General features: G+C 40.2%; 1 protein-coding gene across 1 annotated transcript in view; it reads left to right on the forward strand.

Annotated features, from left to right (window-relative positions):
- Nucleotides 1–23,973, forward strand: part of LOC117521291 (collectin-12-like) — a 141,806-nt gene that overhangs the window by 88,601 nt on the left and 29,232 nt on the right. The window contains exons 11-17 of the mRNA XM_034182612.1: nt 9,125–9,209; nt 14,911–14,986; nt 15,085–15,180; nt 15,317–15,463; nt 18,737–18,827; nt 19,087–19,282; nt 22,105–22,199. Coding sequence (XP_034038503.1) covers nt 9,125–9,209; nt 14,911–14,986; nt 15,085–15,180; nt 15,317–15,463; nt 18,737–18,827; nt 19,087–19,282; nt 22,105–22,199 — 786 coding nt within the window. The remainder of the gene's footprint in view (nt 1–9,124; nt 9,210–14,910; nt 14,987–15,084; nt 15,181–15,316; nt 15,464–18,736; nt 18,828–19,086; nt 19,283–22,104; nt 22,200–23,973) is intronic.

A 23,973-nucleotide genomic window follows, 5' to 3' on the forward strand; every position in this document is an offset into this window, starting at 1 on the left:
AAACTTCAGGGTCTCTGCAAGTAAAAAGAAACATAAGTGATTAAGTTTGTAAAATGGACTGCATTTATATAGCGCTTTTCCATCTGCATCAGACGCTCAAAGCACTTTACAGTTATGCCTCACATTCACCCCGATGTCAGGGTGCTGCCATACAAGGTGCTCACTACACACCGGGAGCAATTTTTGTTTTGTTTTTATGTTTGTAGCATTTAAGGGTCGAACTGAGTGTTTTAAATGTTGTGTATTATTATTTATTAATTTTTTTTTTTTTTGGGACTGTGTGTGTGTGCGCACTTCACGCCAGCATTGGAACAGTGTCACTGAAAAAAATGACGCTACAGTTGGTGTGTTCTGCTGTTTCCGAGGGTGTGAAAATCATTTTACATTGATTGATTGTTGACTTGCTGGCTCTGATTTAGAAGTAGGTCTGCAATTTTATTCATCAACCTCCGTCAAAGCTATTTAAAGATGTCAATCATGATAACCGGAATTCTTGTCTGCTGCAAGCAACAAAAAAGAATCAATCAATCAATCAATCAATTTTTTTTTATATAGCGCCAAATCACAACAAACAGTTGCCCCAAGGCGCTTTATATTGTAAGGCAAGGCCATACAATAATGATGTAAACCCCAACGGTCAAAACGACCCCCTGTGAGCAAGCACTTGGCTACAGTGGGAAGGAAAAACTCCCTTTTAACAGGAAGAAACCTCCAGCAGAACCAGGCTCAGGGAGGGGCAGTCTTCTGCTGGGACTGGTTGGGGCTGAGGGAGAGAACCAGGAAAAAGACATGCTGTGGAGGGGAGCAGAGATCGATCACTAATGATTAAATGCAGAGTGGTGCATACAGAGCAAAAAGAGAAAGAAACAGTGCATCATGGGAACCCCCCAGCAGTCTACGTCTATAGCAGCATAACTAAGGGATGGTTCAGGGTCACCTGATCCAGCCCTAACTATAAGCTTTAGCAAAAAGGAAAGTTTTAAGCCTAATCTTAAAGTAGAGAGGGTGTCTGTCTCCCTGATCTGAATTGGGAGCTGGTTCCACAGGAGAGGAGCCTGAAAGCTGAAGGCTCTGCCTCCCATTCTACTCTTACAAACCCTAGGAACTACAAGTAAGCCTGCAGTCTGAGAGCGAAGCGCTCTATTGGGGTGATATGGTACTACGAGGTCCCTAAGATAAGATGGGACCTGATTATTCAAAACCTTATAAGTAAGAAGAAGAATTTTAAATTCTATTCTAGAATTAACAGGAAGCCAATGAAGAGAGGCCAATATGGGTGAGATATGCTCTCTCCTTCTAGTCCCCGTCAGCACTCTAGCTGCAGCATTTTGAATTAACTGAAGGCTTTTTAGGGAACTTTTAGGACAACCTGATAATAATGAATTACAATAGTCCAGCCTAGAGGAAATAAATGCATGAATTAGTTTTTCAGCATCACTCTGAGACAAGACCTTTCTGATTTTAGAGATATTGCGTAAATGCAAAAAAGCAGTCCTACATATTTGTTTAATATGCGCTTTGAATGACATATCCTGATCAAAAATGACTCCAAGATTTCTCACAGTATTACTAGAGGTCAGGGTAATGCCATCCAGAGTAAGGATCTGGTTAGACACCATGTTTCTAAGATTTGTGGGGCCAAGTACAATAACTTCAGTTTTATCTGAGTTTAAAAGCAGGAAATTAGAGGTCATCCATGTCTTTATGTCTGTAAGACAATCCTGCAGTTTAGCTAATTGGTGTGTGTCCTCTGGCTTCATGGATAGATAAAGCTGGGTATCATCTGCGTAACAATGAAAATTTAAGCAATACCGTCTAATAGTACTGCCTAAGGGAAGCATATATAAAGTGAATAAAATTGGTCCTAGCACAGAACCTTGTGGAACTCCATAATTAACTTTAGTCTGTGAAGAAGATTCCCCATTTACATGAACAAATTGTAATCTATTAGACAAATATGATTCAAACCACCGCAGCGCAGTGCCTTTAATACCTATGGCATGCTCTAATCTCTGTAATAAAATTTTATGGTCAACAGTATCAAAAGCAGCACTGAGGTCTAACAGAACAAGCACAGAGATGAGTCCACTGTCCGAGGCCATAAGAAGATCATTTGTAACCTTCACTAATGCTGTTTCTGTACTATGATGAATTCTAAAACCTGACTGAAACTCTTCAAATAGACCATTCCTCTGCAGATGATCAGTTAGCTGTTTTACAACTACCCTTTCAAGAATTTTTGAGAGAAAAGGAAGGTTGGAGATTGGCCTATAATTAGCTAAGATAGCTGGGTCAAGTGATGGCTTTTTAAGTAATGGTTTAATTACTGCCACCTTAAAAGCCTGTGGTACATAGCCAACTAACAAAGATAGATTGATCATATTTAAGATCGAAGCATTAAATAATGGTAGGGCTTCCTTGAGCAGCCTGGTAGGAATGGGGTCTAATAAACATGTTGATGGTTTGGATGAAGTAACTAATGAAAATAACTCAGACAGAACAATCGGAGAGAAAGAGTCTAACCAAATACCGTCATCACTGAAAGCAGCCAAAGATAACGATACGTCTTTGGGATGGTTATGAGTAATTTTTTCTCTAATAGTTAAAATTTTGTTAGCAAAGCAAATTCTACAGCTAGCCAGGCCCCTGTAGTCGGTGCGGACCAAGGTAGCTTAGCCGCCGTTAGTTCCCCCCTGGCAGATCCCGAGCAGCCGGGAAAGCAGGCTGACTGGGTGACTGTGAGGAGGAAGCGTAGCCCTAAACAGAAGCCCCGTGTACACCGCCAACCCGTTCACATTTCTAACCGTTTTTCCCCACTCGACGACACACCCGCCGAGGATCAAACTCTGGTTATTGGCGACTCTGTTTTGAGAAATGTGAAGTTAGCGACACCAGCAACCATAGTCAATTGTCTTCCGGGGGCCAGAGCAGGCGACATTGAAGGAAATTTGAAACTGCTGGCTAAGGCTAAGCGTAAATTTGGTAAGATTGTAATTCACGTCGGCAGTAATGACACCCGGTTACGCCAATCGGAGGTCACTAAAATTAACATTAAATCGGTGTGTAACTTTGCAAAAACAATGTCGGACTCTGTAGTTTTCTCTGGGCCCCTCCCCAATCAGACCGGGAGTGACATGTTTAGCCGCATGTTCTCCTTGAATTGCTGGCTGTCTGAGTGGTGTCCAAAAAATGAGGTGGGCTTCATAGATAATTGGCAAAGCTTCTGGGGAAAACCTGGTCTTGTTAGGAGAGACGGCATCCATCCCACTTTGGATGGAGCAGCTCTCATTTCTAGAAATCTGGCTAATTTTCTTAAATCCTCCAAACCGTGACTATCCAGGGTTGGGACCAGGAAGCAGAGTTGTAGTCTTACACACCTCTCTGCAGCTTCTCTCCCCCTGCCATCCCCTCATTACCCCATCCCCGTAGAGACGGTGCCTGCTCCCAGACTACCAATAACCAGCAAAAATCTATTTAAGCATAAAAATTCAAAAAGAAAAAATAATATAGCACCTTCAACTGCACCACAGACTAAAACAGTTAAATGTGGTCTATTAAACATTAGGTCTCTCTCTTCTAAGTCCCTGTTGGTAAATGATATAATAATTGATCAACATATTGATTTATTCTGCCTAACAGAAACCTGGTTACAGCAGGATGAATATGTTAGTTTAAATGAGTCAACACCCCCGAGTCACACTAACTGTCAGAACGCTCGTAGCACGGGCCGGGGCGGTGGATTAGCAGCAATCTTCCATTCCAGCTTATTAATTAATCAAAAACCCAGACGGAGCTTTAATTCATTTGAAAGCTTGTCTCTTAGTCTTGTCCATCCAAATTGGAAGTCCCAAAAACCAGTTTTATTTGTTATTATCTATCGTCCACCTGGTCGTTACTGTGAGTTTCTCTGAGTAATGACAAATCGTCCACTGTAATTCGCACAGTCGTGTGTGTTGTTGTTTTCCATTCGCTCGTCATAAGGTGCATTTTCTGTGGGACAGTGCGTGAGGGTTCTCTGTTGTGGACTGACTTTTCAGTCAGTCTTTTCCACCAGCACGTGGTTGTGGGAAAAGACTCACTGACTGAACAGCCGCACAGACTGTCGGTCTGTGTAGCTGTGGGAGACGTTCTGCTACAGCGTGCCACACAGCCAGTGCTGTAGGGTGAGACCGGGATCGTTTGCCCCTGGAAAATTTTAAAATTTATAACTCTCTGAAACACCATTGCCTGCATTTTGTGAAGTAAAGCCATGGTTTTTTTTTTTTTTTTTTTTTTTTTAATCTTTGCTACAGTCTTACTTTAAACCCAAAAGAAACAAGGTGTCAGGCCAAAACATGGAAGCCTGTGGAAATGTACCTGTGTTAGGTCCAATGAACCAGGTACCTCTGGTGCCCTCTTTTGGCTGCCCTTCAGCCTGTTTGTAAAATAAAAATATTACTCTGTCATTCTGGGAGGGGGGTGGTCTATGCCATCAGTCTTATAGCTATCATTATTAACTACCAATACTTCATTAGTTTGCTGTCAAATGTCAATATAATACTCGTATTATGTTGCATAACTAGACAATTAGGTAACGGCTGAAACGGTTTTAATAACACTAACCCAAATCGATATCGAATCGATTCTTGAAATTTGAATCGATACCCAGCTCCAGTTCAAATAAGACTGTGCTGCCTTATTGTCGCTGTTCAAATTGACCAGATAACTACCATAGCATGATGGTGTTGCTTCCTTAGCTAAATTATATCGTGTGTTGGCAGGTGATCTCACAGTTACTGAAAGACAAAGTGCATGCGTAACCATAAAACCACAGTTTTTGCTCTGCATTCTTTGTGCTGTATGGAGTGATTCCTCCCCCCCCCTCTTCATTAACACACATATTACGGTATTTCTTTCCTGTGCCTGCTCTGGTGAACTCCTCCCCTCAACTCAGTGTGGCTTTTATCACTGCCCTTTAAACTTGAACTCAGTGCCATTTCTAGAAGCAGTTTAAGAGCAGTGGTGTAATGCAGTGATTTTCAACCTTTTTTGAGTCGCGGCACCTTTTTTATATTTACAAAATCCTGCGGCACACCACCAACCAAAATAATATTATAATGCTATTACCTCTGGTTTTGCGCAAAACCCAATTATCGCAATAGAAAATCAATACAGAAAACACCGCATTTCGAAAATCCTCAAGCATTTTGCGCTGTGATCTCAAGTAGGGCTGTCACGATTAGGAATTTCTGGAGACGATTAATTGTCAGACAAATAATTGCGATTGATGAATATATTGTCTATTTTTTTTTCGTTTTTTTCCCCTTCTTTATATTCTACTATTGTAGTATAATTACACAACTCTGGAAGAACGTTTGGCTTCTGTGAGTGGAGAAACTGGGAATGGTGCAACATTTTTATTTTTATCTTCATTTTACATACAGTCCCAATTTTTTCTGATTTGTGGTTGTTTCTGTTGCATTTCTGAAATTGTTTCTCCTCATCAGTCACGTTTTGTGCTTCAACACTGCATTAAGCTCAAGATTGAACAAATAAATACCTTTGGAAAATAACAGCTGTTAAAGTTCAGATTTCTCACCTGCTTTTTGTGATCTCTGTGTCTGAACAGTTTTTTTTTTTTTGTGGCTCAGTTCATTCATATATTCTCATTTTTTAAATATGTTTTTAAAGATATTTGACCGTTTATTTCATCTCATGATCTCATAAATTCAGCATACGATGCGCACATGGTGAGAACAGGACGGTAACGGCAGAATCACACCTTTAGAGAAAGTTCAGAGAGACGTAAAGGCAGCTTCACGTTTCCGTTTTGTTAACGTTCACTCGGGTTAAAATCCTCTCTCTGCTCCGCGCTCGCTGCGCACTGAACGTGTCGCGCCTGCATTCAGGAATCTCCCTCACCCACCCCCTCCCTCACGCACCCCCTCCCTCGCAGTCTGCAGCCTGTTAACTCCGCGCGCGCGCGCACACAGGCACAGACACACACACTGACAGCTCCGCATTTTAGACGGCTTTTGAAGGAGACGGCACTGTTTTAATCGGCCGTCAGCCTCCTTGTTATTGTCCTGCCTTAAGACGAGAGCGAGGCTGCAGCACGTTTGACATCAGATTCTGAGTCGTTTTATGCTTTATGGATAAAATAAATAATTCACGGTAATCGCGAATATGAAAAATACCCACGGCACCCCTGAAGATTGATCACGGGTTGAGAATCACTGGTGTAATGTATACTCAAGCAGTAGTTTTTTAAACTGCATAAAGGACAGACTGCAGAATTTTATCAGTGTGCACAAAGTGACTGATTCACCAGGGCCCCACTGTACAAGGATTCTAATTAGCTGGATTAAGGTATTGACATTCTGCCGTCATCCCGCATCTTTTGTTCAGAAGCAATGCCTGATCTGTTGACATAACATAATGCAGAAGAGCAAGCCTGCTTGGGTGCAAGATTGTTGAATGGAAGAAGGATTAGATGACAGATGAAAAAGGTGCTGTGTTAAGAACTGTGCTTAACCGCTGGCTGAGCCATTGTTATGAGAGGCAACTGTTATGATTTGTGTGCTGAGCATAATAAGAAAATTTCAAGTGTAGCGAATATTGCTAGACTGTCATGCTATTTTAGTTTACCTGGATACATTACTGTGTAGAGGTACTGCTTTATTTGGTAAAGACTATTTTTATTATTATTGATGGATGGCACCAGGTGGATTAGTGGTTAGCACTGTTGCCTCGCAGCAAAAAGGTCATCATGGGATCGATCCCCACCTGTGGCCTTTGTGTGAAGTTTGCAGGTTCTCCTCGTGTTTGCATGTGTTCCCTTCGGGAAGGTTAGGTGAACTGGAAGCTTTAAATTGTCTGTAGGTGTGCTTGCGGGTGTGAATGTGTTTTTCTCTATATGTGGCCTTGTGACAGACTGCCATCCTCCCCAGAGTGTATCCTGCCTCACACCCTTTGACCACTGGGATAGGTTCCAGTGACCCTTAATTGGAGTAAGCGGGTATAGAAAATGGATGGATTATTAGTGATGTGTTATTTCTGTGTTCTGTTTTAACGTGTTCCCAGGTCCTCAGTGTGGCAGTTCCTTTTAGTATTAAGGAATAAATGACAGTTGTAATTTGCCACTTTTTTTTTAATTAAATGGTGGCAGATGCCAATTTCTGATGTCTCTTCTACAGAGTTTGATAACTATTGACATAATAAAAGAATTGGTACTTTTTATGTTTGGCAAACTTTTAACCCATTGACCCATTAGTAGATTTTAGTATTCACCATCATTTTGTAATTTCTAATTCAGCACTAATAACTCACACAAATTGTCATTACATAGCAGCGTGTATGTTTGCTTTTCACATTCGACGGTCACACTTTTTCCTCAGCAAATTTTATCAGTACAAAGACATTGGGTGGTTGCTGCTTAAATTGTTGATTGACCAGTCACACAACCTGTAAAAATGCCATTTGACAAGGGGAAATTTCTCAACAGGACATATGCATTAGCACGCAAGATCATTTCCCAACAGTGGCTGAAAGACATTTTCAATTTTTACAGCTTCAAGGCAAATCAGCCCCTCTAAAAATCTAAACACAGGTCATATGTTATGACCTTGAATAAGTAACTGTATTGTTAGGCCTGAGATGTTTGTGTTTTTTGTCCCTGTACAAAACAGCAAGCCTCAGTAAGAGTTATAATATTAATAATAACCTTCTGTACTGTTTAAAGTAGACCTGCATTGAAATAAATGCAGTCAGATCTTTGGACCAAAAAATGACTTGCATTGAGACACAAGATCCTTCTGAAGGTAGTAAAGTAAATCTGCAAGCCCAGATCTGTCATTCAACGGAGAAATCGTCATTTAAAAATGACAAATTTACAGCTAAAATTTAGCCCTCCGCAAAACTGTCAGCACATCCGGGACGCTGCCGAGACGTCGGGGAGAAGACCCTATCCCAGCATGTATTGCACGCGCCAACTGTAATTTGTGGATTTGTCAGTTTGCATCTGCACCTTTTTGTTGTCTTATATGGAAGGATCTACTTTTTTAAAACTTCATATTGTCTTGTGGCACGTTTGGTGAGTACACATTTCTTTTGTTTGTGCTTGAAAATTATTTTGGGGGACTTTTTCATATGCCCGTTTGAGTGGTGTCGCATTGAAAATCTACTGTCTTTCGCCTCCGGTGTTACCGTCGCGGGGTACGGCGGCGGGACCCGCAAAGAATCCAAGTCATTAAAAAGATATATAAACCCCTCTCTGCGGCTCCGATTACCGAGACGTGCGGTGCTGCGGAAAGTCTGTCCTTCCAGCAACAGGTGTTACCGGCTGCTCGCATCAAAACAGCGAGCATAGTGTCTGGACTTTTGCCAAGTTGGCTGCACCTCCATTCAGTAGACAGGGACGTGGTGCCGGCTGCACAACAGACACGGGCGATGTGAGTGGCCCACTTTGGCGGTTACCGAGCATGACTCGGTAAGCGCAGCGGAGGCAGAGAGCGAGGCGTCGGTTAAGAACGTCGCCCGCTGTCGATGTCGCTCACCACTGATCTGAGCATGCAGAGCTGTATCTCACATTCATTGCAGCTTACTTTTGGATGCCGAAACAGGATGCGTATAACAGTAACATTACTATCAGATAAAATCAATTTCGATGCGGGATCGGACTGAAGGCGGGAGCGCTCCGTCTTCTGCCGGACGTCACTGCAATGACCCAGATGTACAAACAGTTTTCGCTGAGGGCCAAATTTGTCATTTTTAAATGACGATTTCTCCGCTGAATTACAAAGTTGGGCTTGCAGATTTACTTTACTGCATTCATAATGGTCTTATAAATACATATCAGCTATTTCTTTTGAGATCTGACCACATTTATTTCAATGCAGGTCTGCTTTAACAGTGTTGGGAATTTGGTAACTTACAGTGAATTTATGTCAATCAAAGGCAGATTAGCCATAAACATTCCGGAAAACTGCAACTTGTATTAGCAGACACTGTTTTAGTTCTGACCTCAAGAGGATTGTAATGTTTTTTGTCTAAATGTTACTAAATATTGAAAAGTCTTAAGAATTATTTGTACTTTTGCACCCTTCAACTTTTCCCACTTAAAGCAGCTGTTGTTTCTGTCCTGCAGAGAAAGCAACCAGTGAGATGAACACAGCTGAGGACTGGGGCCTCATTCTGGACATATGTGACAAGATAGGACAGTCTCGCACAGGGCAAGTTGAACCATTTTTATCCTGAAGCTGAAACATACAGCATTAATTGAATTATCAGGTGTATTTTTTTAGTTTTTGCTAACATGCAACAAATCCCAAAAACTGTGAAAACATTCCTTGCAAAAAGACACATAGGGTCAATGTCATGGCCTGCAAATAGTCCGGATCTTAATCCAATTGAAAATCTTTGGAAGTTGAAGAAAATGGTCCATGACAAGGCTCCAACCTGCAAAGCTGATCTGGCAACAGCAATCAGAGAAAGTTGGAGCCAGATTGATGAAGAGTACTGTTTGTCACTCATTAAGGCCATGCCTCAGAGACTGCAAGCTGTTATAAAAGCCAGAGGTGGTGCAACAAAATACTAGTGATGTGTTGGAGCGTTCTCTTGTTTTTCATGATTCCATAATTTTTTTTCCTCAGAATTGCATGATTCCATTTTTTTTTTTTTCCCCTCTGCTTGATCTAAAAAAGTAACCATTACTGACTGCCACAATTTTTTTTTTTTTCCTGATTTCTTATAGCGTTTCTTAAAGCCAGACAGTCTCCCTTTGGAATGACTTTAGTTTTGTGTCATGTCTGTGATCTGCTTTTTTTTTTTTTTTTTTTTCTACGAAATTAAACAACTGAATGAACATCCTCTGAGGCCGGTGATTCCATAATTTTTGCCAGGGGTTTTGTGTGTGTGTGTGTGTTCAATTTCTACAATATTTTCTGAATGGGCCAAAACAAATTTACTTTTAATCATAATATTAAGTGTTTTGCTGCCAATGATTTACCCAGTAGATGTCAGGATGACGTTAGCTGCTGTGGCAACACATGAAGAAGACATTAGTATGACACAGGTATCAACGCTTTAACAAGCGTATAGCATATAAAAGTCATAGCTCTAAGACTTTGCTTCGACATTTAAACAAAACAGTTTAATCTTAAGACCGTTCTGTGATTTTTTTTTTTTTGACTTGTTATTCTATTACCAACTACAGCACTGTGCTTGTAGAGCAAATGCTAGTTTCCAGTTCCACAAATTTTTACCTTGGAAAAATGTTCAAGGTCAAAGTCCTGTTAGAAATGGCTTTTCATAAGCTAAATTAGATGTATTTAAATGTCAGGAATATGTATTTACTTCATGCACTTGAGTCAACATCTCTGAATTCTTTTTCAGATAATTTTCACAGAACATTGATTATCTCTATGCACAATGTGTCATTGCTTTTTGGCACTTCGTTTTGAACTGATAACTAGAACCTCCATCCAGTTTGGTGGTGTAGGTAAATCTATAACAGAAAAATGAGTGATTGAGGCACCTTTTGATTGAGATTTAATGCAAAATGTACACCAAATGGGCTTTTCAAAATTAAAATCGAATGTCCACTCAGTCTGATCAGATCCTGATCAGACTTTGTCAGGTAATTAGTGAGTGGCAGTCTGCGCCTCACTTTCAAGTATGAGAGTAATTGGACCACGGATGATCAAGATACAATGTAAAATATACATTAAACTAGTGCCTTGCCCATAGGCATCCACAGGCTCTAGATTGGGTAGTGTTTATAAAATAGGTAGCTGGCATTTTTCAAGGGTGGTAATAAATTATCCATAGTTTCAGTAATGATGTGGAATGGTGTATGACTCCAGAATGTACTTATTTCAATTCAGTTCAAACTTTATTCCAGACTTGTAGTCCATTTTAAAAGACAGACAAAACAGAAGAAACAATAATTATTCACAGTTTCAAAAGACAGCCATACCAGTGTTTCCACATGCTTGACTGGAATCGTATGGAGCTGAATTGCATATTTGTGAGTGCCACTATGATTTCATTGTCCGATTTGAGTCTACAAATAAAACTGTACATCAAAGTCCTTAGTACAGCCTGTATGGTGTTCACTCGTGTAGAGACAAACATCTCTGTAGCACTAGTCCATCGTGGCCTCCTCAAAAGCACACGCAAGGCATCATTGTAGGCCACCTGCAGCCTTTGCAGACTGGCTTTTCTATAGTTAGTCCAGAGGTGACCCGTGTACAGTACGATTTAAACAATGTCAGCTTTATCTCATCAGTACATGAGCCAAACGTACGCATGAGTGTATTTGCCTGAGCATACAACATTCTGCATTGTCTATAGACATAATCATCGTCTGTCATATCTGCAGTGGCGATGTGTCCAAGATACTTGATTTTACATGTCATACTCAATACAATATTTGACAGATAAAAATCAGGATATTTCATATGTCTGTCCTCTTTGGTCCTACAGATCATAATCAAGCTCTTAGCTGCATTGTATTTGATGTCATGTTCCCCCCCATAAGCTGAGCAAATGTTTAGTAACTCCTGTAAACCAGCAGTGCTTGGACTAAAGACTACTAAATCATCTGCATACATTAGATGATTCAGAACCATGTTTCCAGCAACACAACCAGTTTTACATGCTTTGAGCCTAGTTGACAGTTCATCAAGATACAGATTAAATAGAACTGGGGACAGGATCCCCCCCTGTCTGACTCCATTGCAAACTCTAAATGGAGCAGAAACACTGTTTCCGCATTTAACCTGCATTGTTTGCTGCACATACCAATAAATTAAAATGCGCACAGTATATTTAGGTACACCTTTTTCAATTAATTTCATAAATAATTTGCAATGATTCACCCTGTCAAACGCCTTTGATGCATCTAAAAAACACATAAAAACTGAAGAGTTCTGTCTCTTGTATTTCTGAACAATCTCTTTTAGAGCATACACACACATATCTGTGCCCAGCATAGCCTTAAAACCAAACTGGTTATCAGATGATTTAATAGAATTTGAGATCCTGTCCAGCAGGATTGATTCAACAATTTTTGACACTATGCTGGCCAGAGCTATAGGTCTATAATTATCAGAGCTTCCAACTTTCCCTGTTTTGTCTTTAATGACAGGGACCAACAAGACAGTTAACAAAGAATCAGGTAAAAAACCATGGACAAGAAAAGCAGTGAGACAAATAGCAGTGGTGCTAACCTTTCACTTGCATACTTTAAATGCTCAGCTGAAACCCCATCCTGCCCACTGGCCTTATTATTAGACAGTTTAGTGATAGCTTTGAGCACTTCCTGAGACAATATTGCATCTACATGTTCCACATCATTCAAAATACAGGGCTCACTCTGAACACTGTTAAACAATTTGCTGTAGTGCTGGCGCCAAAGCTCCACAATGTCCTGAGTTCCAGAGGTGCCATCAATCGCTCCCGGCAAAGATGTCTTACATGTTTTGATGTGTTTTACTTCTTTCCAAAAGTCAAAAGTGTTGTTACAAGCAAGTTTTCTTGCCATTGAGTCAGCTCTCATTGCTTGCTCATTCTTAGTTATAAAACGTACTGCATACTTATATCGAGCATTTGTAACTCGTTTATGTTCATAAATAGGCCCAAATCTTGGTCTCCCAACCAATATCCACTCCTGAGACGCCTCTCGAGCCTTAGTACAAAATTCAGACACATGGGAATTCCAACCTGGCCTTACCTGCTTTTTAGATTTAGTTTTTGGAAGGGACTCACTTGATTTGAGCAGTACTCTGACAATGTCCTCATACATAGCTCTAACAGCTGCTCTGTGTTCAGAGTTTTTACAATTAGCATCCTTACACGTAAGAGCTTCCCTGGGCAGGTAGATATTTCTCAGCAGGTCATCAGTGATCACAGAATAGGACTGTAATTCAGTTGCTGTGAGAGAGGTCCAATCCACATAAGACAGACAACTTTCATTTTTATACATTTCCAATACAGGTAAAAACTGACAATTAACTTGCATCCCAAATGGAATATGGTCAGCTGTTGAAAGCTCATAAAATATTTTCATATCAGTCAAAGATGCATGAGCATCTGCTGTAGCTATGCAATGGTCCAACCAAGACGTGGTGTGCCAGGCCTCACTTATGTAGGTGAAACTGTCTGCAGGTAAGATGGCTCTAGTTGACAATATTAAACCATTGTCCTCACAAAACTGACTCAAATGATTAGCGAATATTGATTTATGGTCCATAATGTCTGAGTTAAAATCACCAATTACAAGCACATTTACGAATTTATCAACGTCCATTGTTCACTGTTATGTAACGTGTAATTTTTTCCAAAAATATTAGTCCTATCAACAGTCTGTTTTGGTGGTGTTCATCCTTGACCCAAAATGCATCAGCATACCAAATGGCAAATGTCAGCGCTTCTCAGTTTGTCCGTGATCGAAGCCATACGCATACGTGTACACACAAGCCACTTGGCTTTTAATATATAGATGGGGTTTTCAATGTAAAACTTTTAAATGGTCACAAAATCTGTCATTCGGATCAGATCCGGATCAAACTGTCAGTCGAGAAAGGATACCATCCTACATCATGCTTTCAAATATAGAAGAAATTCAATCTTTTTTGACAGTTATGAATTTCTGAAAATTTGTTCATTAAAGGGTAGGGAGTTCTCCCATTTTTCCTGACTTTGACCTTTTAACCTATTTCTTGCCTCAGGATATGAATTCTATGTAAAAATTTCATAACAGTATTAGAGAAATTGTGGGTTACAGGCTGTTCACAAACAAACGGGTGAAAACATAACTTGCACGCAAGTACGTTGGTGGAGGTAATGAAAAGGTTGTCGTAGTCGTGGTTAGCTGTCCCTTCGCCTCCACTATGTGTAGTCACAAGGTCAATGTGAAGCACTGCTTTGTGATAATTGGTTTCACTGTGCACAATGCATGCTTCAAATTGATTGAAGAAGATAAGTCTGCATTCGTGACTGGAGAAGTGTATGGACTTTGTTATTAACCTGTCAGGAGAGATTCCATGTTACAGGTATGCGTAGTCTTTCTTTTTTTTATATTAGTTGGTTTTTATAGTATTTAGGGACGGCATTACATTGAACCCTGAGACGCTCTGCTCAATACACAAGAATGTGTACCGTTTCATATAAAAAAAAAAAAAAACTTTACATGGTGAACTGACCAATGTATTTCTGTAAATTTTCTTCCCGGTGTTGTGACCTTTTTTGCTGCGCTGATGGAGACTTTCTGTGACCATGTATGCTGATCAAATAAATGTGTAGTGTGCCTACAATGATTTTTATTTATTTTTAAAAGCTGCAAGAAAACAAGTGTTGCTGGACAACAGGGGAAATTATGAATTATTTGTGCTCAACCGGTCAGATGTCATTAAAATATTAATTTTTAAATATTTAATATTATGACACCAGCCGAGTGAGGTGCTGTGAAATTTTCCTGAGGCAGCCACCTCACATTTTTCTATGCAGGAAAAACCATGAATACCGTGATCAGTTTTCCGTCTACAATAGTACAGAACACCCACCAGGACAGAAATATTTTTTAATGACACAATTGAAAAGTAACTGTAAAAGTCACTTTCACATCAATATGTAACAGTCACTGAAAAGGTTAAACTGTGATTGTTTTGTGCTGCAATGGCTAATTAAACTCAGCCACAGGTTTATTAAACATAAAACTTCAGATTTTATCCAGATTTTAACTTTGAAAGAGCAGATTTTGAAAATGAGAATAGTCAAGTTTAAACTCTTGCTCAAATAAGATAATCATGAAAGGGGTCATACAGTGCAAAACCAGAAATGCTGTGATAAAATAATACCATTGCCAAAGCGAAAAAAAAAATGCCTGTTTGCCAAAACACTTAAACATTTGGTTTTACCTTATTGTTGCAGACCGAAAGAATGTCTCCGCTCTATTATGAGAAGAGTAAACCACAAGGACCCCCATGTGGCCATGCAGGCACTGACTGTAAGCAGGTGTTTTTATTTTTTTTTTCCCCCTCCTCTGTATGTCAGCATTTGTTACACATAACACATGATGATCCCTTCCACTGTTTGTTCTCACAGCTGCTTGGTGCTTGTGTGTCAAACTGTGGGAAGATATTTCACTTGGAAGTGTGCTCCAGAGAGTTTGCCAGTGAAGTCAGTAATGTTTTAAACAAGGTGTGATGTCCCTTGTACACATTCTTTCTGATTTAGTAGTGTTTAGAGGATTCCTGTGAATTAGTTCTGATTGGTTTAAATTCAGTGAGCACTGCTTTGCAGTTCTCTTGACATGAGGTTTTCTGACTGTCTCCAGGGTCACCCTAAAGTGTGTGAGAAGTTAAAAGCGCTGATGGTGGAGTGGGCGGAGGACTTCCGCAGCGATCCCCAACTCAGCCTGATTTCAGCCATGATCAAGAATCTACGTGAGCAGGGTGTCAGTTTTCCTGCTGTAGGCTCTCAGGTAGGCGTGCATGGTGGCAGGTCTAATCCTGTCCAGTGAAGGACATATCTGACCTAAATTATGCTTGACTGGAAAATAGTGTTAGGTTTTTGTTTTTTCTTTTAGGCCAGCTCTTTTTCCCATTCGTATAGGTATGTGCCAGCATGGAGTGATATGGTACTAACATAATTCAATTAAATTTATTTGCATAGTGCCAAATCACAACACAAATCGCCCCCAGGCCCTTCACAAAGGTAAGGTCTAACCTTACCCACCCCAACACGCAAATACATGGCTAACAGAACAAGATCAGTTTCTCTTCACAACTTTTGACATTTGGGTGGGTGTGTTGTTTCTTCTCGGTACGTTGTTCTTCTTTGTGCCTGTCTGTGGTTCTAGTACCTTTACGCATAAAGTTCAGTTAGGTCCATAAGTACGAGGTCTGTTAGAAATCTATCCGACCTTTTTTATTTTTTCAAAAACTATATGGATTTGAATCACGTGTGATTGCATCAGCTAAGCTTGAACCTTCGTTCGCATGCATGAGTTTTTTCACGCCTGTCGGTTGCGTCATTCGCCTGTGAGCAGGCTTTATGTGAGCAGTGGTCTACCCCCCTCGTCGGATTTTTATTTGCGAGTAAAATGTCTGAACAATTTGGAGCTTTGTGCATCAAATTTTTCCAGAAACTGTGAGAGACAGCCAAGATGGACACCATTCGCTAAATTCAGATGGCTTTCAGGGACGATTTTATGGGGATCACACAGATTAAGGACTGGTACAGCCGGTTTAAAGACCGCCCACAGTGCCTGAGGGCGCGTCGCATTCCGAGCAGCGATCGACAGGCTCAGTCAACCAGATCATTTCCAAAGAGAAGGCTGTGTTAATCTGGGACATCATCTGACTACCAGAGAAATGGCAAGACAGCTGGACATAGCACTTGTTCGGCACATTCCACTCTTAAAGGAGTTTTGTCATGAAAAGAGGACCGGAGGAATTCGCGCGTCAGCACGGAGCTGCATGGCGCAAAGCAACGCCTCACAGGACGGCTTTTGGTGGCTTTTCAGTCGTGGGACTATCCGAGAAATTGTGGATGAGCTGGACATGCCACAACATGTCCTGTGAGGCTTCATCACGGTGTTGCTTTGCGCCATGCGGCTCTGTCCCGACGTACGAATGGCGTGGGACGAAACCGCCTCCATGTTGGTCTCACAGGACGGCTTTCAGACGGCTTTCTGTGGCTTTTCAGTCGTGGGACTATCCGAGAAATTGTGGATGAGCTGGACATGCCACATGTCCTGTGAAGCTTCATCACGGCGTTGCTTTGCGCCATGCGACTCTGTCCTGACGCGCGAATGCGCCACAGAGCCACGAATGGCACGGGACGAAACCACCTCCATGTTGGTCTCACAGGACGGCTTTCAGACGGCTTTCGGTCGCTTTTCAGTCGTGTGACTATCCAAGAAATTGTGAATGAGCTGGACATGCCACAACATGTCCTGTGAGGCTTCATCACGGCTTTGCGCCATGCGGCTCCGTGCCGACGCGCGAATTCCTCCGGTCCTCTTTTCATGACAAAACTCATTTAACAGTGGAATGTGCCAAAAAAAGTGCTATGTCCAGCTGTCTTGCCATTTCTCTGGTAGTCAGACGATGTCCTGGATTAACACAGCCTTCTCTTTGGAAATGATCTGGTCGATTGAGCCTGTCGATCGCTGCTCGGAGTGCGGTGTGCCCTCAGGCCCTGTGGGCGGTCTTTAAACCGGCTGTACCAGTCCTTAATCTGTGTGATCCCCATAAAATCGTCCCTGAAAGCCATCAGAATTTTCCGAATGGTGTCCACCTTGGCTGTTTCTCACAGTTTCTGGAAAAATTTGATGCACAAAGCTCCAAATTGTTCAGACATTTTACTCGCAATAAAAATCCGACGAGGGGGGTAGACCACTGCTCACACAAAGCCTGCTCACAGGTGAATGACGCAACCGACAGGCGTGAAAAAACTCATGCATGCGCATGAAGGTTCAAGCTTGGCTGATGCAATCACACGTGATTCAAATCCATATAGTTTTTGAAAAAATAAAAAGGCCGGATAGTTTTCTAACAGACCTCGTATTTGGGACACTGTCATATTTGTTATCTGTATGTAAAACTAGTTTGTTGTATATTTTGATGGAGTGGCACAGGGATGGACTTTCTTACAAATAAGATTAGGTTTTTTTTTTCCACACTTTGTCATAAGGCACATAGGAGACACCAACCTAGATTTGATCTATTTTCTTGCATAAAAATTCTCCTCTTTGCCACATCATTCTTTGATTTGTCAAAAAAAAAAGTTACAGTATTCCTAATTTCTCCAATTACAGCCACAGAAGCCTATAACTCCTTCACAGTTCTCATTACTGTCTTGGTGGCTTCTTGCATGTTTACTCAGTTTTTGACAACTCCCAAATCCAGACAGATTTACTATACAGTGCTTGATGTAAATGAAATCCAAGACCTATTCAGTGACGTGGAAGTGTAAGTTATCTATACCTTGACTTTTCTAAAGAACACTGGCTGTAAAAATGATTTCTTTGCAGTACCATTTACATTTAGTGTGTCCAGTTATTTATGGCCTCTCAAAATGGAGAGACAGGCTGCAGTTCTGGAATGGTTAATGCCACATTTTTTGCAAAATACCTTAATTAAATGTAGACCAGGTAGCTCAGTGGTGAAAGTTGAATTGCTTCCAAAAAGACTGGGTTTCAGTTCCCCCCCTGAAGCAACCTGTTTGTGTCCTTCAACAAAATACTTCACCCAGCAGGAAATGTTTACCGGTCTTGGCTGGGGAAGTAACCTGTGATGGACTCACATCCAGTCCACTGGGAGTCAGACTCTCATCGGCTTCAAGCTACTTTATCTGTGGATAAACCCTGGCCTGATGGGCCTCAGGCCCTGTGTAGGCTGTAATTCAACTTCTTACTCCTTTTGAATTAAAGCTGAAAGGCTACATACACTACCAGCATATCAGTTGCTCCTCAGCTCCCTTGTGGTTTGGTACAGTGGCAAAATTCCAAAATTGTGTCCCTGTCTGAATACTTGCATACTTTACTGTATGTATTGTACCTCTGGTAAGTATAATAATTGATATAATTTTGGAAGATGTAAGCAAGAATTGCTTGGAATGAGCATAGGACAGGCATGACATCACAGTTGTACACGATTGTGTTAGAACTTACAAGGATTACTGAACCTTAACTGTCGTCTGTCAGGTGTTTTGTTGATGCTGTGTATATGTAATTTATATTGTTTTACAGGCTGCAGAGCAAGCTAAAGCAAGCCCTGCTTTAGTAGCAAAAGATCCTTCCTCATCAACAAACAAAAAAGAAGAAGAAGACTTGGCCAAAGGTAAAGACGCTTCTACAAGACATTTCAGAACAGATCAGTTTGTGTTTGACTCAGTCCTGTAAACAAGTGCTTTAGTCTTTAACTGTCAAGAGAAATGTATTTCAACAAGCATTGGCTTCAAACACATCTACACTAACACCATGTGTAAACAGCTGGATTTGAGACGACTGTTTACGGTGCATTAATGTATTGCAGATGTTTAGCAATGTTTAATGGCTTTCAAGGACATACACAACATTTATCTCTCGTTTGCATGCAGCTATTGAGCTGTCATTGAAGGAGCAACGTCAGCAGCCTCAAACGTCTTTGTCAAGCCTTTACCCGAGCACCTCCAGCCTGCTTTCATCGCACAAATCTGATGGTAGAAAGGTTCGCGCCATCTACGACTTTGAAGCAGCTGAGGACAATGAGCTCACATTCAAGTCAGGAGAAATTATCACTATCCTGGATGACAGGTGAATGTTCATGCAAACACATTCATAGTACAAAACAAACTGGTATGCCAGCTGACTTAAGTTATTTGTGTATTATTTATTTTACCTGGTTCTTGCTAAATAAGCTATACTGTGCAGATGACATACCTGCATGTTAACAATCATATGTCTTCTTTGTGATGTTGCTACAGGATAAATATTAAGGGTGTAACAATACATGTATTTATATTGAACCGTTTTGGTACGGGACGTTCGGGACAGGGCTGTGCACGGGTGAGTTTGCGTTGCGTGTGTTTACATTCAGTGTTGCCAACTTGGTGACTTTCTCACTAAATCTGGCGACTTTCCAAACATTCTTGGTGACTTATTTTCTCAAAAGCGACTAGCTATAAATTTAGCTACGTTTCCTGGCGTTACCGGAGACTTTTCTGATGTTTGGCAAATGAAAGTGAAAGTCTCTGTCACTGAGCAGCAGCAGGTCTCCCCCTCCGCTGCTGCAGCAGCCTGTAAAGCACCAAGCGGAGGGATATCTGCAAACCTCCTCACCAGGACTCGCTCAGCCTGCTGACCTCGTTTGCTGGGCTGTGATTAAATGGTCCCCAGACTTTGAGAAGCCCTGGCCTTGAAGTTGTTTTTTTTAAATAAGTGATGGCCAATTTGAATGGCAAAATAAATAAACCAACAATCAAGTTTATTTGTGGTACTAAATATTTTTAAGGTGTTTTACTCACTTCATTGTCTCTCCCACAATGTTTTTCAAAACTTTATTTAAAAAGATATATTAACAAACATTAAAAGAACAGCTAGTAGAAAGAGAGAAAATAAAATAACTTGTACAAAAGTAAAGGGATTCTTTAACATTAATTCTCTTAAAAATTCCATAGAGTGTGACAGTTTTGGACAAGTTCATTTTTATGGCAAAAAATATATGAAGGTTGAATAAAATTGAACAGGGCTTCATGCTGGAACCATTGTGCTGTGCTTTACTTGTGGAAAGGTTTTGCTAAAAGCTGTTTACTGGGAATTTATTTTTTATAATATTTTGTAGATTTGATTGTTTGAGAACATTTTAACTTACTACCAGGCAGCATTTTGCAATTATTTTATTTTCCTGTTTACATAATGTCACAATAAATCATTGGTTTAAACAAGCAAATTTTGTTCCCATACTTTACCGAAAATTAACCAAACTGTGACCTCAAAACCAAGGTACATACTGAACCGTCATTTATTTATTTTTGTGTATCGTTACACCCCTAATAAATACATATCATACCCTCTCCCACTGTTGTTACATTTTTGCCATGAATCATTTAACACATTAAAGTGTCACTTCAACCTTTCAACACGTTATGTTTCCATTTCTTGGCATATCAAACTGTATTTTTAGAATGTTTGTTTGTGGTTGTTTGTTCCACCAATCGACCAAACTTTGTCTGCATGTACACTTGAAGGGAAGGAAACATAACTTAAATATGTATGTCGCACATTATCAGAATGTATCCAAAAACCATAATTACCTCTGCTAACAAAGTTGGAGGAAGTTATGTTATCGCCCCTGTTTGTTTTAAACAGCCTGGAGCCTACAATTTTTTTTTGTATTATTATGAAATTTTTGCTGACAGTTCATATCCTAATACATGAGAATTGATTCAGTCTTGAAGGTCATAAGTCAAAGGGCAAAGTTGGGAAAAATCTTGGACAATTGGGAAAATCCCTATCTTTAGCATCAAATATATTTTCAAAAATTCATGACTCTTAAAATTATATCAATTTCTTTCATATTTGAGAGCGTTATGTAGGATGGGATCATTTATCAACTGACAAAGTTTGATCCAGATTACAGATTTTGTGACATTTAAATTTAACATTGAAATCCCATATAATGTAAAGTATACATTATATGTGACTCAGATGTTCCCCAATCAGTCTCATACTTGAAAGTAAGGTGCAGACTGGTACTCACTATCACCTGACAAGGTTTGATTCTGATATGAACCAGATTGTGAATTTTGTGGACATTTAAATTTAATATTGAAAAACCCATTTGATGTACATTTTGCATTATATCTCAATGAAAAGTGCCCCAATCACTCTCATTTGTGATTGAGTTGCAAACTGGCACTCTCAATTAACAGACTAAATTTGATCCACATCAGATCCATATTGTGGATTTTAGCAGATATTTGATTCTTTTGAACATTGAAAAGCCCTTTAAATCTATATTTTGTATTATGTTTTAGCTTATGAAAAGCCACTTATAACAGGGCTTTGAACTTTTTAAATTTTTTCCAAGGTAAAACTGTGGAATTGGAAACCAGTGTTGGCAGAGGTTTGTGCTTTGAGTGCTGTGCTCTCATTTTCTTTTTTGAAAAACGTAAGAAAATTATTTGCACACATTCTGATCATATTTAAATCATGCAAATGCAACAGAATTATTTAATTAATTTGTCAGTGTAGGTTGACCAGAATCATCCGTGAGTGAGGATTTTTGTTTCGGCAACCATCCAGGTCATTTTGGGTCAAAGGTCAAAAATTTTCTTTCATTCTTTGTTCTGACTCCTCCTGAGTCCTTTGGCCAATTTCCACCAAACCTTATGGGCTACTATCTACATGTGACTTAGTTTTTTTTTATTTTTAATAAATTTGAAAATAAACTTTTCATGGTGGTGTTGCGAGTAGAATTTTGAGGGAAAAAATGAGTTTACTCCATGTTGGAATAAGGCTATAACATACCAAAATGCGTAAAGTTAAGTGCTGTGAATACTTTGTGGATGCACCGTATGTGGTCGGCTTTGAAGAATATGTTTAATGTTCATAGCTGAGTGTCGTTTTTGTTTCAGTGACCCCAACTGGTGGAAAGGGGAAACATACCAGGGAGTGGGCTTGTTCCCATCTAATTTTGTCACAGCTGACTTAACTGCAGAGCCTGAAATGAGTGAGTGTATGCATTTGTTACTCTTTTGGTGTATTTGTTGTTCTTTGGCAGTCCATACAGGTCATCCATGATATTGTTTTCACAGGAGGCATTATTGTCATTATTTTATCACTTGTACATAACTTTGTTTATCATGCAAAGTCAACACAAAAGGCAAAAACCTTCACCTTTGGAAAGGCAAGAATTGTTCTGGGTTTTGGATACATTTTCATGATTTGATATATTGATGCTTGTCCGAGAGAAGGAAGAAAGCTGTTCAGACAGCAAGGGTACTCAGTTACGTTGTCTAAATTGGCAAGTGCAAATTTGTAGTTCAAAATGTTCCAGTTCTTTACTTTCTCTCTTACCGCGAACACTGAACTTGACTGTGTGACACAGTTTACAACATGACCTCATGTTCAACTCTCTTCAGGAACCTTCAGGACACTACTCCCATTGAAGAATGGTTTAAAAAAAAAAAGTATACAGTTGCATGCCTGTGAAATCGCTGATGGATTGTGCACTGGTAGCATATCTTGGAAAGATTGGATTTAGGCCAAATATTTCCAAGATATGCTACCAGTGCACAATCCATCAGCGATTTCACAGGCATGCAACTGTATACCTGGCTGGGAGACTCACTGAATTGCTAGTCATCCATGCAAACATGGATGACTAGCAATTCAGTGAGTCTCCCAGCCAGGTGTTTCAACAAAACCTTCATCACTTCTATATTATAAGAAAACGTATAGTGCGGTTTCAGTAGACATGTAACTGTAATCGGTATTACATTCATTAGTGACAATGTGTGTTTGTGTAGCGTCTTGTATATAAAACTGACCGTGCGCATGTGTACGCTATGCACAGCCACTGTAATTAAGCAGTCAATACCAAACTCAGTATGGTCACTGGGGCTCTTAGGCTGAAAACACACACACACATGGTCAGCCTTACATATTAGATCACAACCTGCTCCGTTATGCACAGCCACAGTAATTAAGCAATCAACCGATTACGACCCGCTCACTGGAGCCCTTATTTTCACAGTTCACGTGGTATTGTGGTCAGGTAGCAAACTTCACACTTTACTTACTACGTAGTAGCGGCTGGCTAGGGTGCACTTTAATTAAAATCAGAACAGGCCAACGCGTGCCGCCTGCCAGTTGAAACACACGTTTTTGTTCAATTAAACTGTACCTGCTGTGTACGGCATGCCAGAGCATTGCAGTGATATGACATGCTGTCACCTTTTAAAGGACATGTCGCACCGAAATTATAACAATTAAGATTTAGGCTATTAGTGGTGATCCACCGGGATTACTTTGTGCACTTCCATGACCGGTTTCAAAGTATATGGCATTAGCAACAAACAGCTATAGAGACTTCCAAAAACATAGTCGTGAGTATTTGTGTGTTTCTGACTGGTGATGTAGCTATTAGAAGCGTCCCAGCGTGCACTTAAATAGAATGTAGCTGCTAATGTTAAGAACTGAGGCACAGATACATTCCAAAGTTTACATAAGTGTGATGTCGTATTATGATGACTTGTTTTTAAGTGAACACTGTTAATTTTGATGTAGTCATGGTAAAAGCAGCAGCTCTGACAAGGTTTAGTGCACCTGCAGCAATTAGTCATAAATGCAGCTTGTCAATAACAATCTCTGCTCCAGGCTCAGCTTTATACTTATAAGTGTTATCAATAAAATCTTTAAAAAAAATAAAAAAAAATCTGCTGCTGGTAAACATTGTGGAGACATTGCTCATGGCGGCAGGAGCTGAGAGGAGCAATGAGCAG

The sequence above is a fragment of the Thalassophryne amazonica genome, chromosome 12 (genome assembly GCF_902500255.1).
Source record: "Thalassophryne amazonica chromosome 12, fThaAma1.1, whole genome shotgun sequence".
In the NCBI taxonomy this organism is placed as follows: Eukaryota; Metazoa; Chordata; class Actinopteri; order Batrachoidiformes; family Batrachoididae; genus Thalassophryne; species Thalassophryne amazonica.